At 23.8% G+C, this 27,383-nt stretch overlaps 1 protein-coding gene across 5 annotated transcripts in view; it reads left to right on the forward strand.

The window, feature by feature from the left end:
- The first annotated feature begins 1,710 nt into the window (after positions 1 to 1,710).
- The window catches only part of LOC112596900 (sushi, von Willebrand factor type A, EGF and pentraxin domain-containing protein 1), a 60,027-nt gene continuing 34,354 nt past the window's right edge, over positions 1,711 to 27,383 (forward strand). For all 5 annotated transcript variants that reach the window (XM_025342734.1, XM_025342730.1, XM_025342733.1 and 2 more), the window contains exons 1-3: positions 1,711 to 1,876; positions 6,834 to 7,051; positions 9,376 to 9,478. In XM_025342734.1, the coding sequence (XP_025198519.1) occupies positions 1,819 to 1,876; positions 6,834 to 7,051; positions 9,376 to 9,478 (379 nt within the window). In that variant the 5' untranslated portion in view covers positions 1,711 to 1,818. The remainder of the gene's footprint in view (positions 1,877 to 6,833; positions 7,052 to 9,375; positions 9,479 to 27,383) is intronic.

The raw sequence follows: 27,383 nt of genomic DNA on the forward strand, positions 1-27,383 counted from the left end.
TAGAATTTACTAAAGTTATATAAATTACAACAAATTATACATTTTATATATTGTAATAAATAAATGCATAACAGTTTTATTAAAAAGAAGTATATCTATAGATACTCGTATTACTACTATAAGGTACGATATGTTTTTATGGTGTAGAAATTAAATTCCGCAATAATAAGTCAAGAAATTAAGCAATATATTATATTATGTGTTTAAATTAATTTATTAATATACTTGGTTGTTTTTTAAAATTATTTATGGGTTTAAAAGCAGTTGCAGGAAAATTATTTATTTACACACTAATAAAATAATTTTTGATTACTTATTTTTATTTTTATTATTAATTTTGTTTTGATAAATTAAAGCAATTAATTATTTTAAATCGTTATTGTTGTATAGTTAAACGAGAAATATACTTCACTGAAAAAGCTAAATTATAGTGGAAATTGATTTTTAATTACGTTATAATATAATATGTATGTGTATAATGTACCTATATATATATATACATAACACAAATTGTGCTTTATACAATATTATTAAACTGTTAAAACTTCTGTGTATAAAATAAATACTGTGATCCACTAAGCATTTTATTAATTAATTTTAATTATACGCAGAGTCTTAAATTTATTAGAAAAATTAATTTGCAGTACGTAAAGATATTATATGTTTATTATTTAGGAAATTAATTTATTATTAAAAACTGAAATTCATAGTAGACTTAATGCGTATAAATATAATTGTTTTATAGACTTATAGTATAAGTCCATACTATTTCGAACTTGTCGGTATTATTTATTCGGAGAGCCGATTACAAAATTATTCATGAATACATTTTTTTTTTTTTTTTTTTTTTGTTTGGAATAAAGTAATACGCTATTATAATAGCCAGCAGCTAATAGTTATAGATATATACATAATTAATTGTACTTATTTTATTGCAGTTACACGTCCGTCACCCGTAAAAATGGCGATGAACAAAAATATAATAATTTTATTAAACACGACAATAACGCGCGAACAGGAGAGTTATATAGGTTCTATTGGGCGCAAAAGACCCATCGTGTTATATTGTACGTATCGTATATGATAATTTTGATCTTGAACAGACACGCATAGCAGGTCGGAGGGCGGGCGGCGGTCACGTTTTGTTTCGCTCGTATCGCGATACGCCGCAGACGAAAAGAGGACGAAAAACATAAAAAAATCAAAAACGGGATTACAAAAAACGAACGGGATAACAGCGGTTGCTGTACATGCAGCGCGGGTGGGCCGCATCGACTATACAGCTCGCGTATTGGTAGTACAGGTGCCAATGCGATATTTAAAATATGTGAAAACCGCGAGAACGGCGTGTGCACAGTGCACACACACTTATGGCGGCGTAAAGGGGTGTACCGCCGTGTTTCGGCGCGGTATACAGTGGTCCGCGGAGAGCACGGTCGGCGGCGGTGGATCACGTGCGAGTACGTCGTCGTCGTCGTCGCCGTCGTCGGCGGCGGCGGCGGCGACCGACGGGGTTGACTCAGTGTTACTCGGAAGGATGATGTCGCGGCGTCGTACACTACCATAACAACTACCACAAGCACACACAACTCCTTCATTACTACTACTACTATTACTACTACACTACTACTACTACTACTACTACTACTACTATTACTATTACTACTACTAATACTACTACTACTACTACTATTACTACTACTACTACCACTGCTAGTACCTACTGCTATTACTATTACTACTATTACTACTACTACTACTACTACTTCTACAAATACTACGACTAGACGGGACTCTGCGACGATCTCCATCGCGACCATGACGCTCGTCTTCGGCATCCTCGTCGCGTTCGTCTCCGCCGTCGGCTGTCAGACGTGTAAGTATAAAAATATTATACGCTATGCTATTTATAATTATTTTGAGCGTGTGTGGGGTAATAATAATAATAATAATAATTATTATTATTATTATTTGTATTATTAACGTTTTATTAGAGTGCTCGTCGTACGCGGTACTTATTAATATAATAATATTATCTCGTTGGCGGGACGATATTTATTCTAAAAAAATATTTTCTATATTTGAATAAAATATGTCTATTAGATGATATAATCATTTACGAGTTTTAATATAACGAAAGTGTTCGACGCGTATGACAAACACGACTTAACCCCCTCCCACCACTCATTACGCGCACACAAACAAATTTGATTTTTTTACTCGTAATATCATTGAAATGTGTGTGTGTGTGAACGTGTTTGTCACGTTCGTCGCACGACGAGTAGATGATTTTATTTGCCCAGAGGTCTTTTATATTTATAGTATATAATACCAATCGACTGTATATTATCAATTTTTAAACGTCTTATTCGACATAAATTGGACAGGTTTGTAGACTGTTGAAAAAAATAATTGTGATACTCGGTGTAGAATGGGTAGATCCAACTCGTACCTATATCTTGAGAAATTCACGTCATAAATTTGTTTTAATTTCGTCAGGGATGTCCTTTTATAAATATCATTTATATTGGCCAAAGTTTTATTTGAATTACTTAAAATATTATTATTTGAAATAATGAAAACTAATTTATATACATTTTCTATAATTATTTTATAGTTTTAAATACTCAATGATACAAAAACAAAAAATTAATTATTTATATATATATAAAAATTATTTTTATTTAATCTAACATACTTTATAATAAATATATGTATTTTTTAATAAATCCAGATGAATTCAATTACATATATATATATATACTAATAAAATTTAAATTATATAAGATTTGGAAAAGAATCATATTTTTTAATGTAATTGGATACGCACATGAATTCCATACAAATTTATCAATTGAGAGATAAAAAAAAAATAATTCTCTTTTATCTTTAGAATCATATTATTTTCTTATTGTAAGATACTTTAATATTAAAATATTTAAAATGTTCAAACAGAAAAGTCTTTAATTTTTAAATTTAAAAACATTGTGTTTTCAAAACAATACAATTTAATTGGATTATATGTGAATGTAAAATAAATATAAGTAACTTATTTCTAGATCGAAGAAGATTATTTTTTACGATGATTTATTAAAAAAAATAATATCTCAATTGTTTACTTCTTATTTAAAATGTTTATTACTACATTTAATCATGTACGAATAATTTGAAGTAATTTAATAGAAATGCTTAAAAAAAAAAAAAAAAATAGAATTATGTAAAAAGTAAGAAAAGTAATTTTGAAATAAATTGTAAAAAATATGTATGCTTTTGAAGATATAACTAAGAAAAATCAAAATATAAGAATTTTATAAGACCCTATAGGTGTTACATTTCGAACCCTTATTTCGTTTTGCTACATTAAACGTTAAATATATCCAGTATTTAGAGTGAAGAGTTAATATTATTATTTTAGATGCATAAATTAAATCAATTTATGAAATTTGAAAAATTAATATAAAAGGGTTTAGTTTAAATAGGAAATATTTGTATACAAAATTGGGAGGATATGAATTTACGCTTTTTCTTGTTATACATTTATTTTCTTAAAAATATAATTTAATGGTAAATAATAATAATTATTGTGATTTGTTTTCAAATATATATAGTTAACTGTTTATGCAGTGGTCACTATTTGTTATAATCATGGTTATTGTTATCAATTGTATATTTTTATCAAAATGTTTAAATACAAAGCCGTATACGTTGTACTTTAATTTTCATTCAATGTTATCAGTTAGTTAATGTTATTCGTTAATACGAACAAGAGTATCAAAGTATAGTATTATACTAAGCTGAGACTACAGTATTTTAAATTGCTTATTTTTTATTGAATAGTAATTATAGATACTTAAGTAAGTAACATAGACAATTTGAAACATTATTACTAAGTTATTAGAGAAAAAAACAGGCTCTCTCCCTTCAATATTATAATTATTAATTAATCAATATACATTTTCAAATAAAGATAAAATGTTGGGTCTAGGTAGTTCTTAACAATCTTATTTTGATTCATGTAATATATTATTTAAACTCAGTATTTATTAAAATATTCAATTTTAATTGAAAAATGTAATCAATTTATTCCTTGTTCGTTAATTCATGTAGAAAGCAAATATTTTTTCAAGCCTGCAAGGAAGCTTTTTTATTGTACCCAAAATTGTTTTAAGGTTTTATATATGTTTAGTACATAACATGTACAAATAATCTGTTCCAAGAGATTTTTTTGTGTGTACGTTACGTAAGGGTTTTGAAAATCGTGTGTGAACTTGACACTATCGTTTTAAATTGTTTGGACTGAAACCAACGAACGATTTACTGTTTATTTTATTGGTTTTGAAAAATAGACAGAGAATAAGATATAGGGCACAATGCCAGTCCTAACCTAACACCTAACCTTACTAACTATAGCAGAGTACAATGGTCTGTTTTGAATCCTTTTTTTTATTTGTCATCTTCCCACTTGAATATTGAAAATTATATTATTATCAACGATGGTTAAAGAACCACACATTTAATTCGACGGATAAAGTATCATACGTATCTGTATCATAAACGGGTAGGGCATTGTTTTGATATTTTTGTTTATAGACATTCTTTGCAAAAATAAAAAAATTAAAAATAAGTTGCTGAAAAATAATCTTTATACAACTGCAAACTTTTGTTCTATAATAGTATTGTAATTTGTATTGATGAATGTTGAATGTCATAGTATATATTCATATTATTTATTTTATGATTTTTATATTTAATTTATTTCATTGTTTTTTGTTTTCATAAATATTTCTGAAACATTATTAATAAAATATATTATGATGCATCTACAATAGGTATATGCGTTGTTTTGCTCGTAAATTGTTTGGATATAAAATTATTTAGTTTTGTACACACTACTAGCCACTACATAATGTAGATGATGACAATCATCAGCAATAAACACAAAGTACGAGTGGATTTTTTATTATTTCCAGGCACAACTGTCCATGACATTTTCTGAAATGCTTATTAAATAGTATAGTGGTCTTGTCAGGGAATATTTGACTTTAATATTACCCGCAGTATAGTATTGTTGAAAAAATTGCGTGTTGGCGTATATTTTTCTTTTAACAAACTAGGTAGGGTACCATTGAATTCGCGTTAAAATTAAATTACTTTTATTTATTTCAATTATTATAGTATATCTTCCGTGCATTGTCAATAATCATTATTGGACTGTGAACATTATAATAATTTAATTCTCATATTTCATACGTCTATAAAAAAAAATTTTGTATTCAATTCATTTGAGTGAAGAAAAAGATCAATTTTTATTGCTAGAGAATTTTCCCTAAAGAGCAATACATCACAATTATTGTAGGTTATTTATTTGCATAGGAGAGAAATCTTACAGAATTAATTAAACTGAAAATCCTATTCTCAATAAACATAATTTTATTTTTAAATTAATTAGTAATCAGTAAATTGTGTTATAATTTATATGATTACCATTTTTTCTATATTTTAGTATACTATTTATTATTATTATTATTATTATTAAAGCATCGATGTAGAAAAAAATATTATTCGATTAACGTTATTCTTATAAACTTGTTAGATACAGCTTGAAATTAAAATTAAAAGAAATTCTTTATTTCTTCTTTTAAAAATATTTGAATTATATATATATATATATTATTAATTATTTAATTATTTTATAAATATACTAAACACCTAGACATAATTAGGTATTACGTAAATTAATTTGATAAAATTATTCTAAAATATTAAATAAGTGATAAGTACTGATGACATTAATTTGGCATTATATTTAAATTTTGTAAATCCGATAACGATTTTATTTATTTTTATTCAGTGTACAAATTGAAAATGATAAAAATAAATAATTATAATGTTCTTATTATGATAAATGTTTGTGTAGTTTTATAAAAATGAATAATTGTTAAGTAAATATCTTACATATATTTTATAAAATATTAACATTTAGCAGATTATAATTTTAATTTCTTGATTATCTACTAGTTTATTGTTGATAAAATTGTATGATTAGGCTAATTTTATTTTCAAAATAATATTTTTAATCATTCAAATAGAAAGCTAAAATAATATATGCATAGTATTTTTATCTAACTGTTGAAAAAGTATGTATGTTGATAACAAAACAAAAGACTCGTCAAAACGTATTCATTTTATGTCCCTCTTCATACGGTTATCATATTTTATTCCTCTTGTTCGTTTTACCAAGAGTATATAGAACAATACATCACAATTTATTTATTTTTTACAACAAGCTTGTTCATCAGTTAACACACATCCACACATTTCTATTTGGATGTATATTGTGTTTGTAAACAGTTTTTTTTTTTGTTTTCACTGGTACTAGTGATTGTTCACTGATTTTTATATTCGTACAAATAAATTACACAAGAATTATAAAATTATGTTAAATGTATGATAGTCAGATTTAGAGATATTAGCAGAAATTAATTAAACATAATTTGGAAAGACTGGAATAAAAATTTAACTGCACAACACGTCAATATAATACACTCATAATATAATATTAAAATTTAAATTAAAACGTCGTAGATAGAAAATATATAGAACTATAGGATAGTGTGACTTGCAGGGTATTTTTTTCTTGGCTAAAAAAATAATTTTAATTGTTGTAGCATAAAATATTTGAACAATGAAAACTATTCTTATAAATTTACCATTGTATAAAATAGCTGTTAAGGTTTTTCTTTCATTGAATTAATGCAGCTACACGTTGGTTTTATAATAAGTGATTATACTAATTTACCTATTTTTATTTTACTATATTACGTTCAATGTAGATTTGCCATCGAATGAAATGGCCAAAAGATCGTACCAAAGCTATACACCGTATAATGGTACAACAGTGCAATATTATTTGGATGACGTTGATGATATAGATGATGAAGACACGGACGAAGACGACCTGAAATCTGATGATGATGATCGGACTTACAAAAATCCAAGAAAGCTACCATCATCCGAATGTCCCAGAAACGAAGATCAAGCAGCATTCATGGTATTATTTATTTTAAATATACATTGCAAAGTGATATTTAGATACGTTTGAAAGATAGTATATAGTTTTCTTTATTTATTGTATGGATAGATAATATTAAGTTGGTTATATTTTTATGGCACTTCACATATGATTGCGAGCAAGCATCCGTTATGGTGTTGTAACATAGTAAAAAACTTTAAAAAAATAAGTATAGTTTACAATATTTTTCTGAATTTTTAAATATCATAAATTTTTATACAAATCTTTAACAATAATAATTATTGCATTTATAAATTGGTAAAATTAAGTTTGATGTTTTACAAAATTGTTCAGAGCTAATAATAACATAAATTATAACTAATATTGCGTACTTTCTAAAATGTTCCATATACTTTACGTGTTTACTTAGTATACGTATACTTATCGTAAACTCGATGAAAAAAATATAAATTGCTGATGATTATTGCTTGTAACAGCGTATTTTAAAACAGGTACATGTTTGGTAAATAAAATTTTATTTTTTTTTCGTATCTTAGTATGTTTCATGTAATAATTATAGTTATTACTTTTAAAATATTATTGATATATCATCAATAAATGAATATATTTTATTTTGTTTGAATTTTCAATTATCCATTTTTTAATTAAATATTGAATCACATAAAAACAATTAATCGTGTATATTTCGTTTCTATAATCTTTAGGTACTTAAAATTTATTTGAATTAGTATTACAACAATTTAAGTTTATTTCAAATCAAATTTTTTTTTGCTTTGATGCAGGATATTTTTGTATATTACTTTTAAGATTTTTCGCTTGTAGACTTACTCTATTGATGCTTTGATGAGTCGTAGGCATTTAATTTGTAAAAAGTAAAGCATTTTATTTAATTTTAAATACTATCACATTTATTACTCTCGTTCACTATTTTATAGTTTATTTTAATGATAGATCCCATCAATACATGTGGGAAATTCATTTTGTTTATACCAATTAATATTTTTTTAAACTTAAACATATTAATTTGAAAAACTAAAATAAATTAATAATTAAGTATAGATAAATAATTGAAATGTATTTTTATAGCTTAAGCTACAATTTCATTTTGTTTTAAAAACCCTTTGTTAGAAAATTATGTAATAAATAATCATACTACTAAATTTTCTATCATGAAAACAAATATATTTTTTTATTGATAATTTTTTAAAAAAAAAATATGATAATAAATCCTGTTAACGTTCATGTATATTATAATATACCAATATATAAGTGGATACATTTATTTTGAAATTATTGATTACGAACTTTTATATTAACATATACAAATTATAGTACTAATTAAATTGTTCATGATTGTATAGTTTTTTGTTAAATGTATTGTAAAACAAAGAATACACAGATAACAATATTCTATAAGTATTGATATTGCTATTATTTTAAAATAAAATTTGCAATTCAAAATTAAATCATAAATGTATCAACTTATTTCCTGATCTGAATTTTAAATTTTCATTTCATATTATTTTAAGTACGTTAGGTTTTACAAAGGGTTTCGGTATAGATTCATATTTATGTTTCGTAAATTTTACTAGAAAAATTATGTTTGATATAAATGAACATTTTATTTATTATTCAGTTTATACAACTTATTAAAATCTTATGGAAGAAATACAATTGTTATTGTAAACGTTTTGATTCATTTTATCTTATCTGCCTGATGTTGTTAACTCGATTTACCTATTTTAAATATTTATTTAGTTTTTATTACGGTTTTTATGATACAATAGACAAAATTCAATAAAAAATAATAAACTATTTACAAACTATAGCTGATATATGAAGTAGTTTAATACTATACTTTTGTTATTAAATGTAAAATTAAAAATTTATAAAAAAGTAGTTCCTAACCTAAAAATAAGAATAATTTATATTAAATACTTTAATCACTAAGTCTCAAAGATCTATTTATTATTTCGATAGGAGCATTAATTTTATTGAATTATTTATTATTTTTTAAAAATTCAAATAGTACTCAAAATGTTATGGTTTATTCAATATCTAAAAATAAAATATAACAGTATAGTTTTGGGTTGAATAAATAATCATTAAATATTTAATGAATCAATAGTAAGTTAATGGTTCCTTAAACATAATTTAGTAACGTTTGATTGACCCATTAAATTTTAGTGAATCATTAAATTAATCAATTTTCCACATAATTCGGCATAGGATAGTTATTAATTATTATCCAGGAAATTTAAATTTATTTTATTTTTTTCTTTAAACAAATCTATTTGTTTAAATATAATTTTTTTCTGATACGAAATTTATTTTTTTTGCAGGGACAATCATGTTTACGAAAATGTTCGTCTGATGAAGATTGTAAAAGTAAGAAAAAACATTGTCTCTGTGATGGACTTTGTGGGATGTCATGTGTAAAACCAGGTAAAATTTTTATTATTATATCAAATTAAATAAATATTTTTAATTTATAGAATGCAAAAAAAAAATAAATATTCCAGTAAAAATCTTCCCGGGAAAAAACTCTCTGTTTAAAAGAGTTTGTCAATTTGAATACTTAATTAATGAAATTTAGGGCCCCGGATTTAGTTTTCCTAAAAATTATCTAATAATGCATTAAAAAATAATCAAAAATGCCAATGCAATTTAATGATGAACATAAATATTCAACAAGTCCATTATCTTTTTGAAGAATAAAAAATTAAAAAAAAAAATACTCTTAAATAATGACATACGTTTTTTTTTAATACACGCGTTAACGAGTGGAAAACAATAGTTTAATTTTGAGCACTTTATCTTACCTTAATTAATAATATTACAAAAACAAAACACTGAACTTATTCATGTAAAATATTTAACTAAATTTAACGTGCTTGTTGAATTATCTTTATAATTTTTATACTGATGATTTTTTCTTAGTTTTGGGATATATTTTCTAGGAATTTTCTTTTTATGGATATTTTTTCCAACTACTCAATTTATGACTTTAATTAAAAAAAAATTTTAATTTTAAATACTTCAGCTTACTTACTCGTATATTTATTTATAAAATACAAAACATATAAACATTGATAAATACAAGAAGAAAATTATTTAAAGCACATCAATACCTTCAATAAATGTTTGAAAAAAAAATCTTCTAAGATCACTTACATACATTTTACATATTACTAACATATTTATGATAAATGTTAGTTAAATTAATAGAGTATATTTTAAGTATCTATGTATACAATGTTTTACTAATTATGATGAGACAATTTTGGTTCTATTGAGACGTAATGAAAGTAATAAGTATTACCAAGTTTTAAATGTTCACAAAGTATAAGTGATATTATAAGTACTAAATACTTACTAAAGATCATATTATACACTCTTTATTATACGGTTCTGTATTTGAATTAATTATCTTAGATCACTGAACCAAGTAGATATTTTAAAATACAGCTTTATCCCACAATTTGAACTAAAAGTTTTATTTTAATATTATTTAATTTAAATAATACGAATTAAATACTACATTGTGCAATATAGTAGCTTATTTTATAATTATATTTTAAATTTTATTTGATATAATAAATGGTTATTTTAAATTAAAATATGTTTAAGATTTCATTAAAATATTAGTCCTATTAAAAATTCAACTGTACGCTAATACAATACTATTCAGACTTTTAAATAAAGTAAATAAATTGTCATAAAAATATTAAGTTTTTCTTATAATTAAATATTTATTTAAGAGTGAATTAAATTAATTTAAAATACAATTTAGAGGGAATTTCAATATGTTATTTTCAATTTTTTTTAATTTTACTATTTTTAAAAATCGAATATAAAAAGGATAGTTTTCAATCTATTCCTCTAGAAAAGGTAGCCATTTTCTTTTTGTTTTCTCAAAAACTAAATTCTAAAGAGAGAGCTTTCTGGTGAAAACTATAGTCCATTATATATCAAAGTAGATAATATAATTTGGTCCCATCGTGTAGATTTTGCAATGTGGTAAGATATGTGTATTTTGTGTAGCACAATGGGCTTAAAAACGAAGAGAAAGTTGGTGTGAAAAGTTTCAGTCGTCAAAAAACAGAAAATAAGCTACAAAAGGTTTGTGTGGATTTGTGAATTTCAAGCTAGATTTATAAAAATGAAAAAAAAAATACGAATGAAAATTTTGCCCCAGGGAAACTTTTTGCTTTAAGGTTTTTATTACGCTAGCGTAAATGTACTCGATCAGTACTCGCATAGACTTTATGTTCATCTTAGTGTTCTGATCCTTAGGGGCAAATTGCTATAGTTGTTTCTGTTATAAAATTTTGCTTCTAGTGAATTTTTTATTAAAAAAAAAAATTTTTTTTTGTGATAGGTATACTTAGAAATTCGATTTGGCGTTAGACAATTTTATCAAATAATATGTTTATATGAATATATTATAACGTAATATTAATCACTGTAAAAATTTGAATATCTAAAAAAAAATTTAATTAATTTTATAAGTTTTGAAAGTTAACTGAGAAGAATAATTTTTTGAAATTAATAATTAAAGTTTAGTGCAATTACTTTAATTAAAAAAAAAAAAAAAATAATAATAATAATAATAATAATAATAAAGACCATGAAATAATCTAAATATTTATTTTATATTTAAACTAAAATTTTATTAAATTATATGTTGTGTGGTTCAGTCATTATCACTTCACATTTAATGCAAGCGTGCTACGTTATCTGTGTTCGGAGTATTTTTATTTTATTTTATTTTACATTTTTAAGTTCAGCTTTTGCTTAAACTTAATTGTATAAATAGTCATTTATTTAACATTTATGAATTTATTTTTATTGGTCTTGAGATACAATAATATTGGTCATTAATTAGTTTTATTTTACTTATTTTAATTACTTACATTTAAATATCTTAACAAAATCAGCTATTCAAAAGTACCTTTGCGATTTTAATTGAATGCTTTATTAACCATGTTTTTGATTTAAATAAATTAAAATTTCAGACTATCTATCCCGACAAATTAAAAACAATACAATTTAATGACCAACAGGATTCGAGAGTGTTTTAATATAAACTGTAATAATAAATTATTTCAATCCCGTTATCATAACAGGTCCCAGACATGTCTGCTAGAGAGGTTTTTGAGTTTTGACACATTAAGCCGATTGCATATTCCGGTAGACATACATTGTAACATCTGTTGATAGGATAACGTCCGTCAAATTATAATAATTATTGTGTTATCGCAACATCGTGATGTTTACTTTTATTACATATTCATATTCGACAGTACTAACATATTTATCTCTCGTCAAACAAATATTTTTGAATTTTAGAATTCAGATTAATGTATTTTTAAACATTAAAATGAATAGCTGACACTGCACTAATTGTAAATTAATATATATTTAAATTGAGAATTAATGCATTCTTTTTTATTATTTCAATTAATTCTTGATAGATTGTAGAAGTATCGAAAAACTTTTAACAAGATTATAATAATGAAATAGGTTATAATATAAAAGTAAGATAAAATATATATATATATATATATGTATATATAAAAGAAGTAGTACAAAGTATAAAAATACGTATCATCATGAAATATTGAAATATTATGAATACAAAATATGTATAAAATGGTCTAATAATCAAAAACTTTCGTGCAATAAATTTTATATTTATTAAATGAACATAACTTAAGTATCCATAAAATTGACAAAAAATTAATTTTTACTACTACTTAATGCATTAATGTTTTTACTAATTTCTATTGATACTTAATACGATATTAATTTTTGTATTTTTACTTAACATAGTAATTTAGTATAAGTACTATAATATAACCATATTAAATAATACGATATTTTTCTAAAAATATATTTTGAATAGTTATTAATTTATAATGAAGTGATATAACAGGGATATATAATTGGAGTTTATATAGGAGTTAATATATAGGTATAAATATATTTGCGTTTAATTTCAAGTAAAATGAGTAGTAAACAATTTTGTATTATTTTATTTATTTATGATATATGATAAAATAAATAATTATAAATCATACCTATAAAATGTAAGCTTTTAATTATTAATAGGACCATATTATATGCTCTGTATATTTGTTTTTACATTAAATATATGGTTTATTGATCAGTATATTTATAATTTATAATGTATTTTGAATATCTGAAAGTTTTGAAAATCTAGCAATTGATTATAATATTATATTCAAGCTCCCGAATGTGTAGACCGTATACTTTCGAAGCTTCCGCAAATTGTTTAATAACTAAGAAAAGCAGTTTTTTTTCATTGAGTTCAGTTATCCTAAAATTATTCATTATTCAGTAGTCTGATTTTAGTATTTTTTTTATCTTGTTATAAATTTTCGTTATCTATCATGTTAACGAATTGTGGTTTTGAGTTGTATTAAGTATTCATATGCAATCATATTACAAATAAATATAAATGTTTAATAAAGGTGTTACAGATTTTAATGGTTAACATGTTTTTTATTTCGTTTTTGTCGAAATAATTTTTGGTGTACCAAGAAATCAAAAACATTGAGACACTTTTTATTTAAAAAGATATAAATGCCACTGATAGATTAGTGTGTACCCAGTAATTTATTAATTTCGAATTTCACTAATTTACAGTCATAAATATTTTTATTCATTATTTTTTTTTTTGTAAGCTAACTGTTATAGTTGTTATACATTTAATTTTATATTTATGACAACCCGTATTCATTTCAGAAACTCTCAGCGCCATTACTATTGAATTTTCAAAAGACATAATTTTAGAACATAAAATAATACTGTGGTTGTACTAATTATAACTCTTATTTTTAATGTTTTCACACTTATTTTGTTTGATACGGTTATGAAATAATTGTATTCAATTTGATTAGTTAATATAATTGTATTTTTAAAATTTATTTTTGTTAATGATCAATATTTGAGAAACGATGTTATCCAAGTAGAAATTATTTATAGCTCATATTTCATATGTTACAGTTATTTAATTTTTTAAACTATTATTACCATTCACAATAAACCTTAAAACGTCGAACGAAATTATTATTCAGAACAGCGAAACATCATTAGAAATGGGACAGGTACATTTAAAAAATAAACACTTTGGGCCAAGTTAGCGTAGAAATAAAATTATCATTATTCAAAGAGTGGAGTAATTAAAGTGTGTATACTGTATAATTGTATTGGTAGAAAATTAAATCGAACTACAATTGTGAAAGTTGCTTTTGTCGTTTAGTAGGTTACGAATATTTATCTTTATTGGACAATTCTATACTCTATTGGTTATGTTTAAGTTGAATTAAATGAAAAATCATTACATTCGTAAAATTATTTTGATTAAAGGTAGAAGGTGACAGTAGATTATAATTTATTTTTAAGGATAGCTTATGCTGTATTAATTGTATTTATTTCTTAATAATTAGGTAGATTAACTAACTTAAGCCGAAAGCATCGCATTTAATTTTAAGTCAGTACCTACACGCCGTAAAATGGCATGAATTAGTTCGTGGTTAAAATAGTTTAAAATAAGTCGAAATTTTTGAGAATTTCATTGAGTATACAGAGTATGGTCACTAGACAGTAATAATGAATAAAATGCGAAATGTTTTTTGAATTACCTACAGGAGCTATAACTAAATAATTAAAATTGTATATAAGGAAAATAGTTAATTTTTGTTTATAAAATTGTAAAATTGAATTTTCGATATTTTTTAACTGTTTAAAATAATAGTTGTGAAAAACTTTTTATCATGCATTTTGAGACAAAAAACAAAAATTTAATCTTCATAAAGCAAAAAAAAATAAATATTTATAAATAGCTTAAATATTTTTTTAAATTTGACATAATAGACCTTTAAAATTTTAATTTTAATATTTGGTGAAAAATTCATTGCTTTCTAAAATATATAAATAAAAAAAAACGATTTTGTCTAAAACTGATATTGCGTGAATATTCTCATATCTCTAATCATCAAGAAAAATTCTGGGATTTTTGACATTCATCAACTAATTCAAATTAACTACTAGAAACCGTAATCACAAAGTTTAATATTAAAGTAATTTTTCTATTTCAAAACGCGACAGTGACAAAAAACCATGCATTATTATATGGGCTGTAACACTAATGTTAAAAGATCTAAAATATAAAAACTTCAGTAATTGTCTAGGGTATATAAATAGTTTGATAATTTGATGATTGTTACGTTTTTATACAATTTTATATGAATTATGAATATACTTAATATACACACATTTATATTTTTAGATAAATACACCTTAATGGACACTTTATCGATGAACTTTTACCGTTATTTGTGCAATATATTCTGTAACGTTATGTTTTCCAAAGTTAAGTATTACATACTCGTACATTATGTGAAATTTTGTCAGATATTTACGACCAAAAACCATTGCCATCAATAATGTTTAATATAGGTTATTTATTTTTTAATTATTATTTTAGGGAACATAATAGGCACAACTTTATGTTACATTTATTTATAATTATTCATCGAACACAAATATACTTTACGCGTAATTTAAATTGAAATTGGATATTATATTATGCATCGACACATAATCGGTATTGCGTTATTTGTAACTCAGGAATCAGGTCTAAATTGGAATATAAAACAAATTGTCTTGTGAAAATATGCCTTCTTTTGGAACTTCATTTGCACGATTGTGCAGGCGACAACAGCCACAGGGTCTGAAATAAACGACTTTGTGCCAGATAAATCACCCCCTTTGTCCACGGTTGAGGTCGGGGCGTGTTATAATGGTAATTGTAATTGAATTAAAACGAATCCGACCATGGAAATACTTTTTATATTTTTCATTCAATTGTAATTTGTTTCTTGTGAAACACATTTTAATGTGTTTCAACTTTGTACAAGATATCTAACATCTAGACTCTAGAGCCTGATATACTAACATATTATATAGCCCTCATCACTCGTTATTGATTTGTTTTAGTGCTTCATTTTGTATGACTACGATATATTATTTTCAATTATTTCGCGTATCTCTTCAAAATTAATATTTTATTGATTACTGCCAGCATTTGAAGAGATCAAATTATTTGCTATTGCATGTTAGAAGCTTTAGGAATATTGGCATGATCTTACGGATATAACGCAGAACAATCAAATTATAAAACCTTTTGTAATCAATTCGATATTTTTTTGAAGTGAAAAAATAATAAACATCAAATATTTAATAAAAAACAGCTTACTAACATATTTTAAATTCATTTTTTAATACGTATAAAATATAAATTTTATTTGGGCAGACTATATTTATTGTGTTTCCATTAAATTCATATTATATTAGTTTACCGTATTAGTTGTGCCTTATTATAAACTTAGGGCTATTTATAAATTGTAAGTTATTTCATATTTGTTGGATAAGGAAGTTTTGTTGTTTGATTTCTGATTATGGTTTATTACGTTTAAGTAAGAGCTGATTGTACCTACTAAGTCATTGAAGAATAATGTTTACAACTACTAACTAAATTTAATAATCTGTTATTTCTATAATTTCTAATTAACTATTATTGATCGTATAATTTTGTTGATCTGCTAATATAATATACTTTATTTTTTACAATAAATATATTCAATATTGTTTAATCAAAATTGTTTAAGGATAACTTTCTATTCTATCACAAACTTCGACTAAAGGAATTGACATTATTGTATTTATATATAAATAAAATAACTAAATATAAATATTAATATAATAATTTGTTTAAAAATATGTAGGTGTCTTATTATAATATTATTAAAATAATTTATATAGTTTTCTACACTTGTCTGTAATATTGGTTTTACATGAAATGTATTTTGAGTGATAAGCTCTAAGTACGTTTTATTATGATGTACATTAAATTCTTCAAAATACACGATTTGATTTTAAATTCATTCACTGTTAATAATGGGAATATGGGATAAGCTTTCTGAGGTCTTTTGTTTGTTCAGTTTCGGGAGCAGGGAATGACGATATGGTTTTACCGACGCTATATCTCTGCTGTCCCCGTGTTATCGAAACATCCGTTTTCAGGTTTAAACTAATTATTATTTGTCCACCCTTTTCTACTGTTAAGGTCATTTGGTAACCACTACCACAACTTATCATCATCAGCGCGCATTAGTATATGGCAGCAAAACTATGATGAATTTGAAATGCATATGGTTTAATCCTTTGGTGTGTATGTCGTGATACACACATAATATATATATATATATATATATATATATATATATATAATACGTATGTCATTTAATGTCACGGGTTTGTGTGTCAAATTAGGAAACTGTATTATTGATCTATAGTATTTAGTTTTCAGTAAATATTTTATTCGATGAGGATATTTTATCGGGGGAACAATTTTAGAATGTTTTGCTTAGGCACTCGTAAATAATATAATGGCCGTAAGGATCAACCATTATAATTTATAATTAACCGTGGCTATTAAACGCGTTCGTTATTGTATAGAAGTACATAAATTTATTTTTGAAATCCTCCTTGCTATTTCTCTTAGGTCTTTTCCTCTCTATCTCTTCAAACTTTAAGTTGACCCTACTATAAAATATTGAATATATTTATATTATTATTTATACATAGCCATTATTATTAAAACCATGGCCTGATTTGTAATTGCTAACCTGACAAAATTTATTGAAGACACAACATTTTAAAACGTACCTAATTGGTTTATTATTAAAAATATATTTAAAAAAAGTATAAATATAAATTTTTTTTAGTTAAAAGTTTATTATGTACAAGCTTCATTTCCTAATACATCCTTATAGTTATGATATTTCCGTAATTCGAGATTATTTGATACCTCATTTTATAAGACCACTATATTATTTAAAAAGATTTTCATTTTCTTACATCATGCGCCACCTAAAGCTTAATATAAATATAATGTTATCTTATTTGATGCGCAATAAATATTCTACTATTCTAACAAAAAATTATAATACAATACAAAATCACTCTATAATCTATAGCAGTGTTATCAACCGGTGTTCCGTGGCACACATTAGTGTGTCTCGAACTGACTGTAGGTGTACCGCGACCGTGGTATATGCGTATAGTGTTATTAGGTATTAATTTTTAATTATATAATATATTAATAAAAAAATAATAATTAAAATAAAAATGCCTTTTTTTGTTTGCTTTTTATTATTTTATTACTATAGTGTTCTGTCAAACTGTATAGTTTTAATAAATGCTCCGTGAGCATAAAAAGTTTGAGAACCACTGGTATATTGTATATAGTCAAAATATTTGACTAATAATTTAAGTGATATATACTTTTTAATTATTGAGTAACACATATTTTAATTTTTTATTTAAGTTAAAATTATTGTTTTCCGAAACATTTCAAACATTTTAAATTAATTATAAAAATAGTTTTGAGTAAACATTTCAAAAATATATTTGATAATATACTTATGGATTTGATAGTTTATACATTTGTTTTAATATTCCAAATATTATAAATTATGATTTATATGTTATTATAGTGTTAAAAATCGTAAATAAAATAAAATTAAAATAAGCAAAATATTTTTCAAATTATTAAATTTCTATTTTTAACCGAAAGTCAACATTTATGTTACGTTATTATTCCTAAAATCGTTCGATTTCTTGAATTTCAACAAAATAATTCATATTGAGATTGTTAAGTATAGTCATACAAGAAGGAAAACTTTATAAATATTCATACGTATCATAATTTTATTTTTCAATAGTTTTTTGTGCTTAAAAGAATTATTGCATAAAAATAGGTATAAAGTTATATTTTAAGTGAATCTATGTATATATCTATTATAAGACTAAACAAAACCATTTAAGTAAAAATTATAATACATGAATACAATTTCTTAATGTAGTTATCATTTTTTACACATTTTTATTATATTTTTTCCAAATATAAACTTAAAGGTACTATGAGTTAAAAAAAATATATATATCATTAATGGATAAGCGTCATTAAGTTCAAACAATTTAAAGTAGAAAATAATGATGGTCTTTATATATTTTACAACTTTAAAAAAATGGACTTATAAATCTTAATTATTATAAATTAATTCTTGTCATCACTCAAATAATATCTTTGAATAACGATACTTACTGAACATGAGTACTATCTATTAAGCTATAGGCTTTTTTCCACATTAAGTTTATCACTAATAAAGCTGAGAATTAAAAATTTTTAAAAATTTTAAACTAAAAAATTAAAATTAAATTTTATATAATTCATAGTAAATTTAGAATAAAATAATTTCATTAAATAAAATCACTATGATAATGACTTGTTTGCCTATTTGCTAAGTTCATTACTTTGATATATGTACATTGTATCAATAGATATACTAATTATACGTTAGTGAAAAGTTGAGCAATGTTGACGTTATGATTAAGTATAATAAATTGCTCAGTAGTTTAGTTTGGAGAATATATAATATTACTATTTATACTATTAAATTGATTAATGATTGGAAGACGTGTTAAACGTAAACGAATTAGTTCAACATTTTCTGTCAGAAGGGACTGCAATCCGCTTTCGTGCTTTAAAATTATTTTTGACATTTAAATATTATCAGTGAAGTTAGATTGAATCAATTTTAATACTTTACGTACTTTTGATAGATAATGCGTAGTTTTACTCATGTTAAAATAAGTAGCAATAACTTAAAATTTAACAAAAATATTTTTTATTAAAATGTTAATCGGCTTAGCAACAGTTTTGTTTAATTACACGGAATCACCTACATTTACAAACCCTTTGGAATCGGCTATAATATTACAAAAAAAAAAAAAATAAATAAATAAATAAATATAATCATGCAAATTTAATTAAAAACTCCAAAATGAGATAATTCCATGTAATATGGAATGTGCTGTTTATTCTACCATGTCTGCAATTCAAAATATTTTTTGTACATTTGATTTTTATAGGTGCTTGAATGAAATGTTAATACCTAAAACCTATACGACCGTTAAACTGTTATGTTTAAATTATATCATTTGATATGAAAGTTATATCACAGTTGTACACTTCAATATTTTATGTAAAAGTCGTCATGTATATTATATTATATTTGTACAATATTATGACGTTTAATGTATATATATCGCACATTATATAAATATGAATACCAATATATTATATTCCACTTATAGTATTTTGAGTTCATCTATAAACAGTAAAATATTTGACTCAATTTATAATGTTTGTGGTGAACACAGACATAAGAGCCCAATTATAAAGTTTAAGGTGAGACAAGAAATGGATAAACTTTATAGCGAGGCCTTTAAAATTATTTTTAATGCTCTTAGACTTTTCGTAAAACGTACGTAAGTTATAATTGTTTACTCGTGTGTTTTTGTCTTTTTGAATTTAAATTATATGTAAATTAATTATAACTTGTGATTATAAGTTAGCTAGTAATAACATTATAAATTAAATTTTCTCTAAGTTATAAATAAAAGTCATTATATACATACAATGCGCATGAGTAATTATTTTTTATAATATAATAATTATCAATTTAAATTAACACCAGTTTTTCAAAAACAAAAATTAAACAAAGATAATAAATTATATTATAGTATAATGTACAAAAAATATTCAAAACATAATGTGTTACATATGTATTTATACGATAACCAATTATCAATCTTAGCGATATCTACGGAGACACTATACTACATAACTGATTTGTTAAAAGACATTTGATTATCAAAATATTGTTGATGATCAGGATTTTCTCGAAATAAATGTTTTGAAAATTCCTAGGCTTGCGATATAACAGATAATTATGATATTGTTATTGTCAAATGGCTGTATATAATTTCTATTATTGCTATTTTTATTGTAAAAGTTAAAATTACCGTTTATTTATTAGGTATATATAGGTTGTAAATATCTGCAGTAGGTAACCAATTTAGTTTATTTCAAAGTTGTGATTGGAATGTGGATCACTATTTAGAGAATGTACTATATAGTTTAGAGGATATTTTAGTAGAATGAAATTTACCAGCATCAAAGATTTCAATTGTCGTTGCTACAAACTGTAGCGTAAATATTTTGAAAGCTCTAGAGATTTCAGGAGTTTAATATATTTCTTGTCTTGTAAATAAAGCATAACTCACAAAAATAGTATTTTCTATATACTTAACTACCGATTACTTGTTTAAAAAAATTGTCGAGTTAAAATAGTAATCCACTGATTTATAGCCATTTATCTGCTAAGTATTATTTGAATATGTAGGTATAGATTAAAATTTTCTTCTTATTTATTGCGTGTTACTTATGGTTTTTATTTCACTCTAAAAACTTTTGTATTAGTGCTATGTGCTAATTTTGCAGTAAGCAGATTTTATTATGATTTTTGAAAGTCGGAATTAAACTCGTGAGCTCTTGAATTAAAAGTTAATTAAAACTGTTTATCTTGTTTTGAATAGACAAGTTGAAGTACAAACAATGATTGAATATAAAAAAAAACAGACGTGACGTGCTCTCATCAGCAGCTGTTATGATATTATTTGTGTATACCTAGAAAAAATAAAATAATTCAAGTTTTATAAAAAAAAAAATCATATTATTTTTTTTTTGTCTGGAAAATGTTTGTATCTCAATTTGTATGCGTAAATTTAATGTCGTTGTAACATAATATTACATTATTACACTTTCTGCTTTGGTCATGAAGTAATAAAGCAAAATGATAATAATGTTTCTTTAGTGTTTATGAATCAAAACGTATTGTATCATTTTAAATTTCTTAGTAAGTCCATTATTTAAAGAATGAAAAGATGTTGATCTTATTGTTTCCAAATCCACATTTCACATTTTTTTTTTTTTTTTTTTTGTTAACATTTATTTACTTTTCTGTGACTAGTGTGTAGTAAGAAAAAATATATTTTTAGAAAATATTTATAAAAAATATTTAAACATTTTTAAAATTTATTTGAATTTAGACTTGGTAATACAATAATTATCTTAACAATTTGATGTAAGTCTAAACCACATTGAAAGAATTTATTTTATATAATATTAATATTTTTATACATTATATGATATACATTTCATTGTTGATAGATAAAAATACAAAAATTAATTATTTCAGTTAAATGGAGATTTAAATGTTTTAAGTTTTAATATAATATTTGTATATTACAATATGGCACAATGATTAAAATGTACATATAGTACATAAGTAGTAATAGTATATTTTAATGATAACATTTTTTTATATTAAGTTCAGCATCCTAAAATGATTTAATTTTATTATTTTTAACTTGACGAAGAGGAAACGTAATGATATTTAATGGAAAGAAACCGGAAAGAAATGTTTTTCATATGGAAATTAGTTTAAGATCGAACAACGTGGTGTTATACGTATAATTGAATTATGATTCTTAATTATTCCACACTTAAATTTTTATTACTAATTGTTAAATTATTTAAGATTTATCGTGGCATTAATATAAATTATTAAATAAACTGTTATTGAATAAAATGATGATTTTTAATGTAGATTTTATAATTATGTGCTTTTTCAATAGAATAGTTCTTCCCTTCAAAGTATTCTATTAATCAGTAATACTATCTATGTATTTATGCCACAACTATATTCAAAAGATTGATATTTTCTTATAAAAAAAACAACAATGTTTTATAAATAGAATTTATTATTTTTTGTTTTACGTTTGTAATCTGTAATTTTATAGCAAGATTATATATTATAATTTATAGGTAATGTATATTGTATGGATTATAAAGAACACTCGTTTATTATATTCAAATTTCTTAAGTGTAGGAATTCTATTTGTATTTTATTTGAAATTCGTTTCCATAATATTTCTATTCACCATGGAATAAATTTAAAATGATACTGGAAACTCATTAAAACAAATTTATTATTTTAAAGAATATTCTATATGTTGATGTTATTACTTTAATAGTTATCTAAACTTATTTAGGTATTGGTTATATAGGTTTTATTGATCTAAATTATGGTTTTGTTTTTACAATAAAAATACTTTTACTAAATTATCATTCTAAAGAATCATTTTAAATTCCAAGAATATTGTCGATCCGTCATAAAAATCGACCCTCGGGGATTTCAAAAAGTGTCCACGGCTAAAAGCAACTTTTTAAAATACACTTGGGACTCGAGTACGGAAAAAAAAAAACAAAACTTATTTGAAATAATTGAAAACGTATTCCCAATGGAATTTTTAAATCCATATTCTATTATATTGTATGTAGAAAACAACTTACTGCAGTTTCTACGTTATATTATAATAGATAGTGAACAAAATGTGCATCTGTCATACTTCCATATATGATACGTTGGCCGGTGGATATGTGTTTGACTTACTGAAATGATTTCAGTGAAATCTTATCGTACAACTACATCAGAACTTGACAATGTCTGTTGCAAAATATCGATTTAGACAAATACGTAAAAGAAGAAATTGATTAAATGCCTGTATTTCTATTGAGTCCACCCGTAGTCAGTGAACAGGAAAAACGAAAAATCCTCTCTCTCCTTTCATATTTCTTTTAATATTAGTTTTCTACGGCTCTTGGAATATTTCCTTCTGTATATTATGTCCGGTCGTTGTGTGTGTCTTATGTATATATATATATATATATATATATAATATAAATATATACCACCGGTGCGAAAGTTCTATATAGAACTGATAATAACAGCGTCGAAAAGATACCTCAAGAAGCTTTGCCCAACTTATATCTACTGTAGGTACTCATATATAAAAATAAGAACACAAACGGCTAATATATTTTTTATGTACATGAATGTGTGAATAAACGCGTGTATCTTTAGTTATTATTTATTTCACCATGAAAATCGAAAATTATATCGTTTTTTAAGGACGGGAAATTGTATTATGTACTTACACTGTTAGATGTTGCGTTTATTTATTTTTAGTGGTGATATTTACTACTGTAGAAGTTTTGACAGATGAGCGAAGTGCAACACGATTCAGATCTAAAAACCAAACTAGTATATTATAATGGGGATGTTATACTATCGGATATGGTTAAATTATTATAAAATAGTACGTAATTTCATAAAATTGTAAAATTTGTGATCAACGAATACATTGTACATTTGATATTTTTTAAAGTATAATATATTATTTTTTATTCTTAATAAGTACAGCTTCAACAATTAGCTTACAATAATTACATTTAATTTTTTAGATTGAGTTGTACATTTTGAAAAATAATATGTTTATACTTATATTGCTTTCAATTGAATTCAGAATTTCAAAAGGATTGTCTTGAATTTCTAGGCTTTTATAGATTTCTTACGTTTCGACAATAAACAAAGAAGTGAGGTGCTCACTGAAAGAGCAGAATCATCACAGATATAGTGATTAGTGACAGCTATATAATATTGTCTTCTCTTCGCATAAGATAGTCAGAGGACATCTTTGAGTCAACTAACCTAACCTAACCTAACTATTCGTAATTTTAAATAATTAATTTATCTTTGCGATTTAATGATTGGGATTTAGGCCATGTAATTTATATGTTATTAAAAATCTATCAAAAATATTTAAATTTTCATATTTGTACTATATTGTTATTTCAAAAATACAACACCGGGCTTTATAAAATGTTTCTATCATGATAATATTTATCATCTTTACCGACACCAAAATATATTCTTATGGTTATTTAGCACGTAATATAATAATTAATAATTATAATACGTCAAATGATTTAATATCAAATACTGTACGCTGCTTAAAAGTATTGTGTATACACGATTATACATAAGCGAATTTTTTGTTTTTCATATGCATTATAGTAGCTTTTATTCAGTGTTATTAAAAAATTTAAATAAATAACATAACTTATTCATTACCTAATGATTGTGGAATTATCATGTGTTTTATGAGCATAAGTTAATTAAATTTGCAGTTTTTAAATCCTAATGTTCTTTGTTTTGTAGAGAGTATTTTTTACCAGTTTAGACATTTGTTTAAATGTTGTGATTGGCCCGGCGAATAATACGTTCATATACTTGGTGAAATTGTACAATAATAACATTATTATTTTTTTTGTTAAGAAGTAAAAAATATGAATTTAATTAATAGGAAGTTATATAATACATACATTTTATGTGCAGTTAAAAATTCAACACGAAGAATTAAATATATCTCCTTAATCCTCACTCACTATTTAAATATATTATTGAGAAATACGACATAATAATAATATTTTATACAAATTATAATTTTATAAACAATACGACTTTATATTTTTTATTCATTAATCGTGTATACTATAACAACATAATAATATAATATTTAAAATTGAAGACAACTATATAAACAAATCGTGTGGTATATTTACACGGTCATAACTCGTAGGAGTATTCATATTTAATTTTTTATTACTTATTATTTAATATTTATAGTCTTCATAAAAAATAATGAAATAAAAGAGTTTATCTGTTGATTATACATTTTATATGATTGCTACTATTGATTATTTTTTTAAATTAATGATTATATTATACTGCAGGTACTTATCAAACACCTAATTTTTAAAACAACATTTTTAAATATTCAGTCATAGGTTTATTATAGGTTCATATAAGTACCTACATTGGTACGTGACCTAAACGTCCTAAACCATAGAAACAACATATATTTTATGATAATGCATCAGAATAATACACATATTATAATCTGTGAAGTAATTTTTTTGATCACTTCATCATTGAATGCAATTTATCTTATCGAAGCATTAAAAAACTGCTCATTGTAAAAATGAATTTTCTGAAGAGTTTGCTCATTCATCCAATCGACGTACACTCCTAAAATTACTTTAGGTGCATACTTATCGAGTTTCATATAAATCTGATAAATGTAGACCCTTTTTAACCAGCTGTCTGGAGATGGTCGACCCGATTACTTATAACAGGGGATCAGATGGTCGAAAACTTGGGAAACATGATATTAATAATGTGAAAATACAGGACTTTTATGCATCATATAAATTTATTATTTATATTCACACGACGGAATCGTTGTATATATGTTTTTAATTTATTAGACATAAATGTACATCACAGTTCCATTCAATATTTTAAAATAGTTGATATTTTGTACTTATTCTAAAATATAATAATAAGATTTTTTGATAGCTTGTTCAAAATTAATTTTATTATATTATCTATTGGAGTATTTAAAATTAAAATTAATTTCAATTTTATAGAAAGTATACTGACAATAATAATAATTTTACTGAAGTTTTGGCTTTATACTTCAAAATATTTCTATAAACATACCAAAATAAATTTAATACTAAATATACTTAAAAATGTTAAATTAGTTGTAGGCAATAATAGATATATTATGTATTTCATTTAAATCATCTAATTGAAAAACATCTATTCAAAATATTTTAACATTTCTTCTTTAATTTTTTATAAATTAATTAAGCATCATCAATAATTGTATAATCTTTTCTTACCTAAATAATTCATGCATAATATACCTATATTTAATGATTTTTTTTTTTTTTTTTTGATAATATTATTTTAGTTATATAGGTCTCAGTGATATATATATTTTTTTTATTTGATGGGTAGAATTTATTGGTCTTGTATTTTATGAGATTTATGATACCAATGGATTTGTATGGGTTTATAACTTTGGGTAGAATGATTTGTAGTGTTTGATAGCTAATTGGTTGACTGATTCAATTTTTAAGCCAGTGTAGTTAATGGGGTTCGGTAATCGGAATGTACCACAATGAAGAAGTTATCGTACGGAGAGTGATCAATTGGAATGCTTGTAAAGTAAAATCTTCGTACTACGTATTGAAGTATAGTTCTTTCAAAAGTTATCTGTATGCCATTAATTGGAATTTTCTTATAAATTATAATTGAAAAACAGCAGTTAAATATTTTGATGAGCCATAGTACACTTTAGTTATTACGGAACTTTTGTAGAAATAGGCTATATTATATTATCTGCAGTTTCTTTTTTTCGGAAATTATAAGTTATTACATTTTGTAGTCCTTATTCAATCGAAAAAATGTAATAATTTATCTGATTTTCTATATACACAATTATAACACACACACACACACACACAATATAGGAATATTATACATACTTATAGATAATGGGTAGTCAGTTTTACGGAAAGCTGTTGACTATGATATTTACACGTACGTTTATATAATTCAAAGAGCCAAAAAAAAAAAAAAAATTAATTTTAATTCTT

This window comes from Melanaphis sacchari, unplaced genomic scaffold (genome assembly GCF_002803265.2).
Source record: "Melanaphis sacchari strain LSU unplaced genomic scaffold, SCAv2.0 Contig36_pilon_pilon, whole genome shotgun sequence".
NCBI classification, from domain to species: Eukaryota; Metazoa; Arthropoda; class Insecta; order Hemiptera; family Aphididae; genus Melanaphis; species Melanaphis sacchari.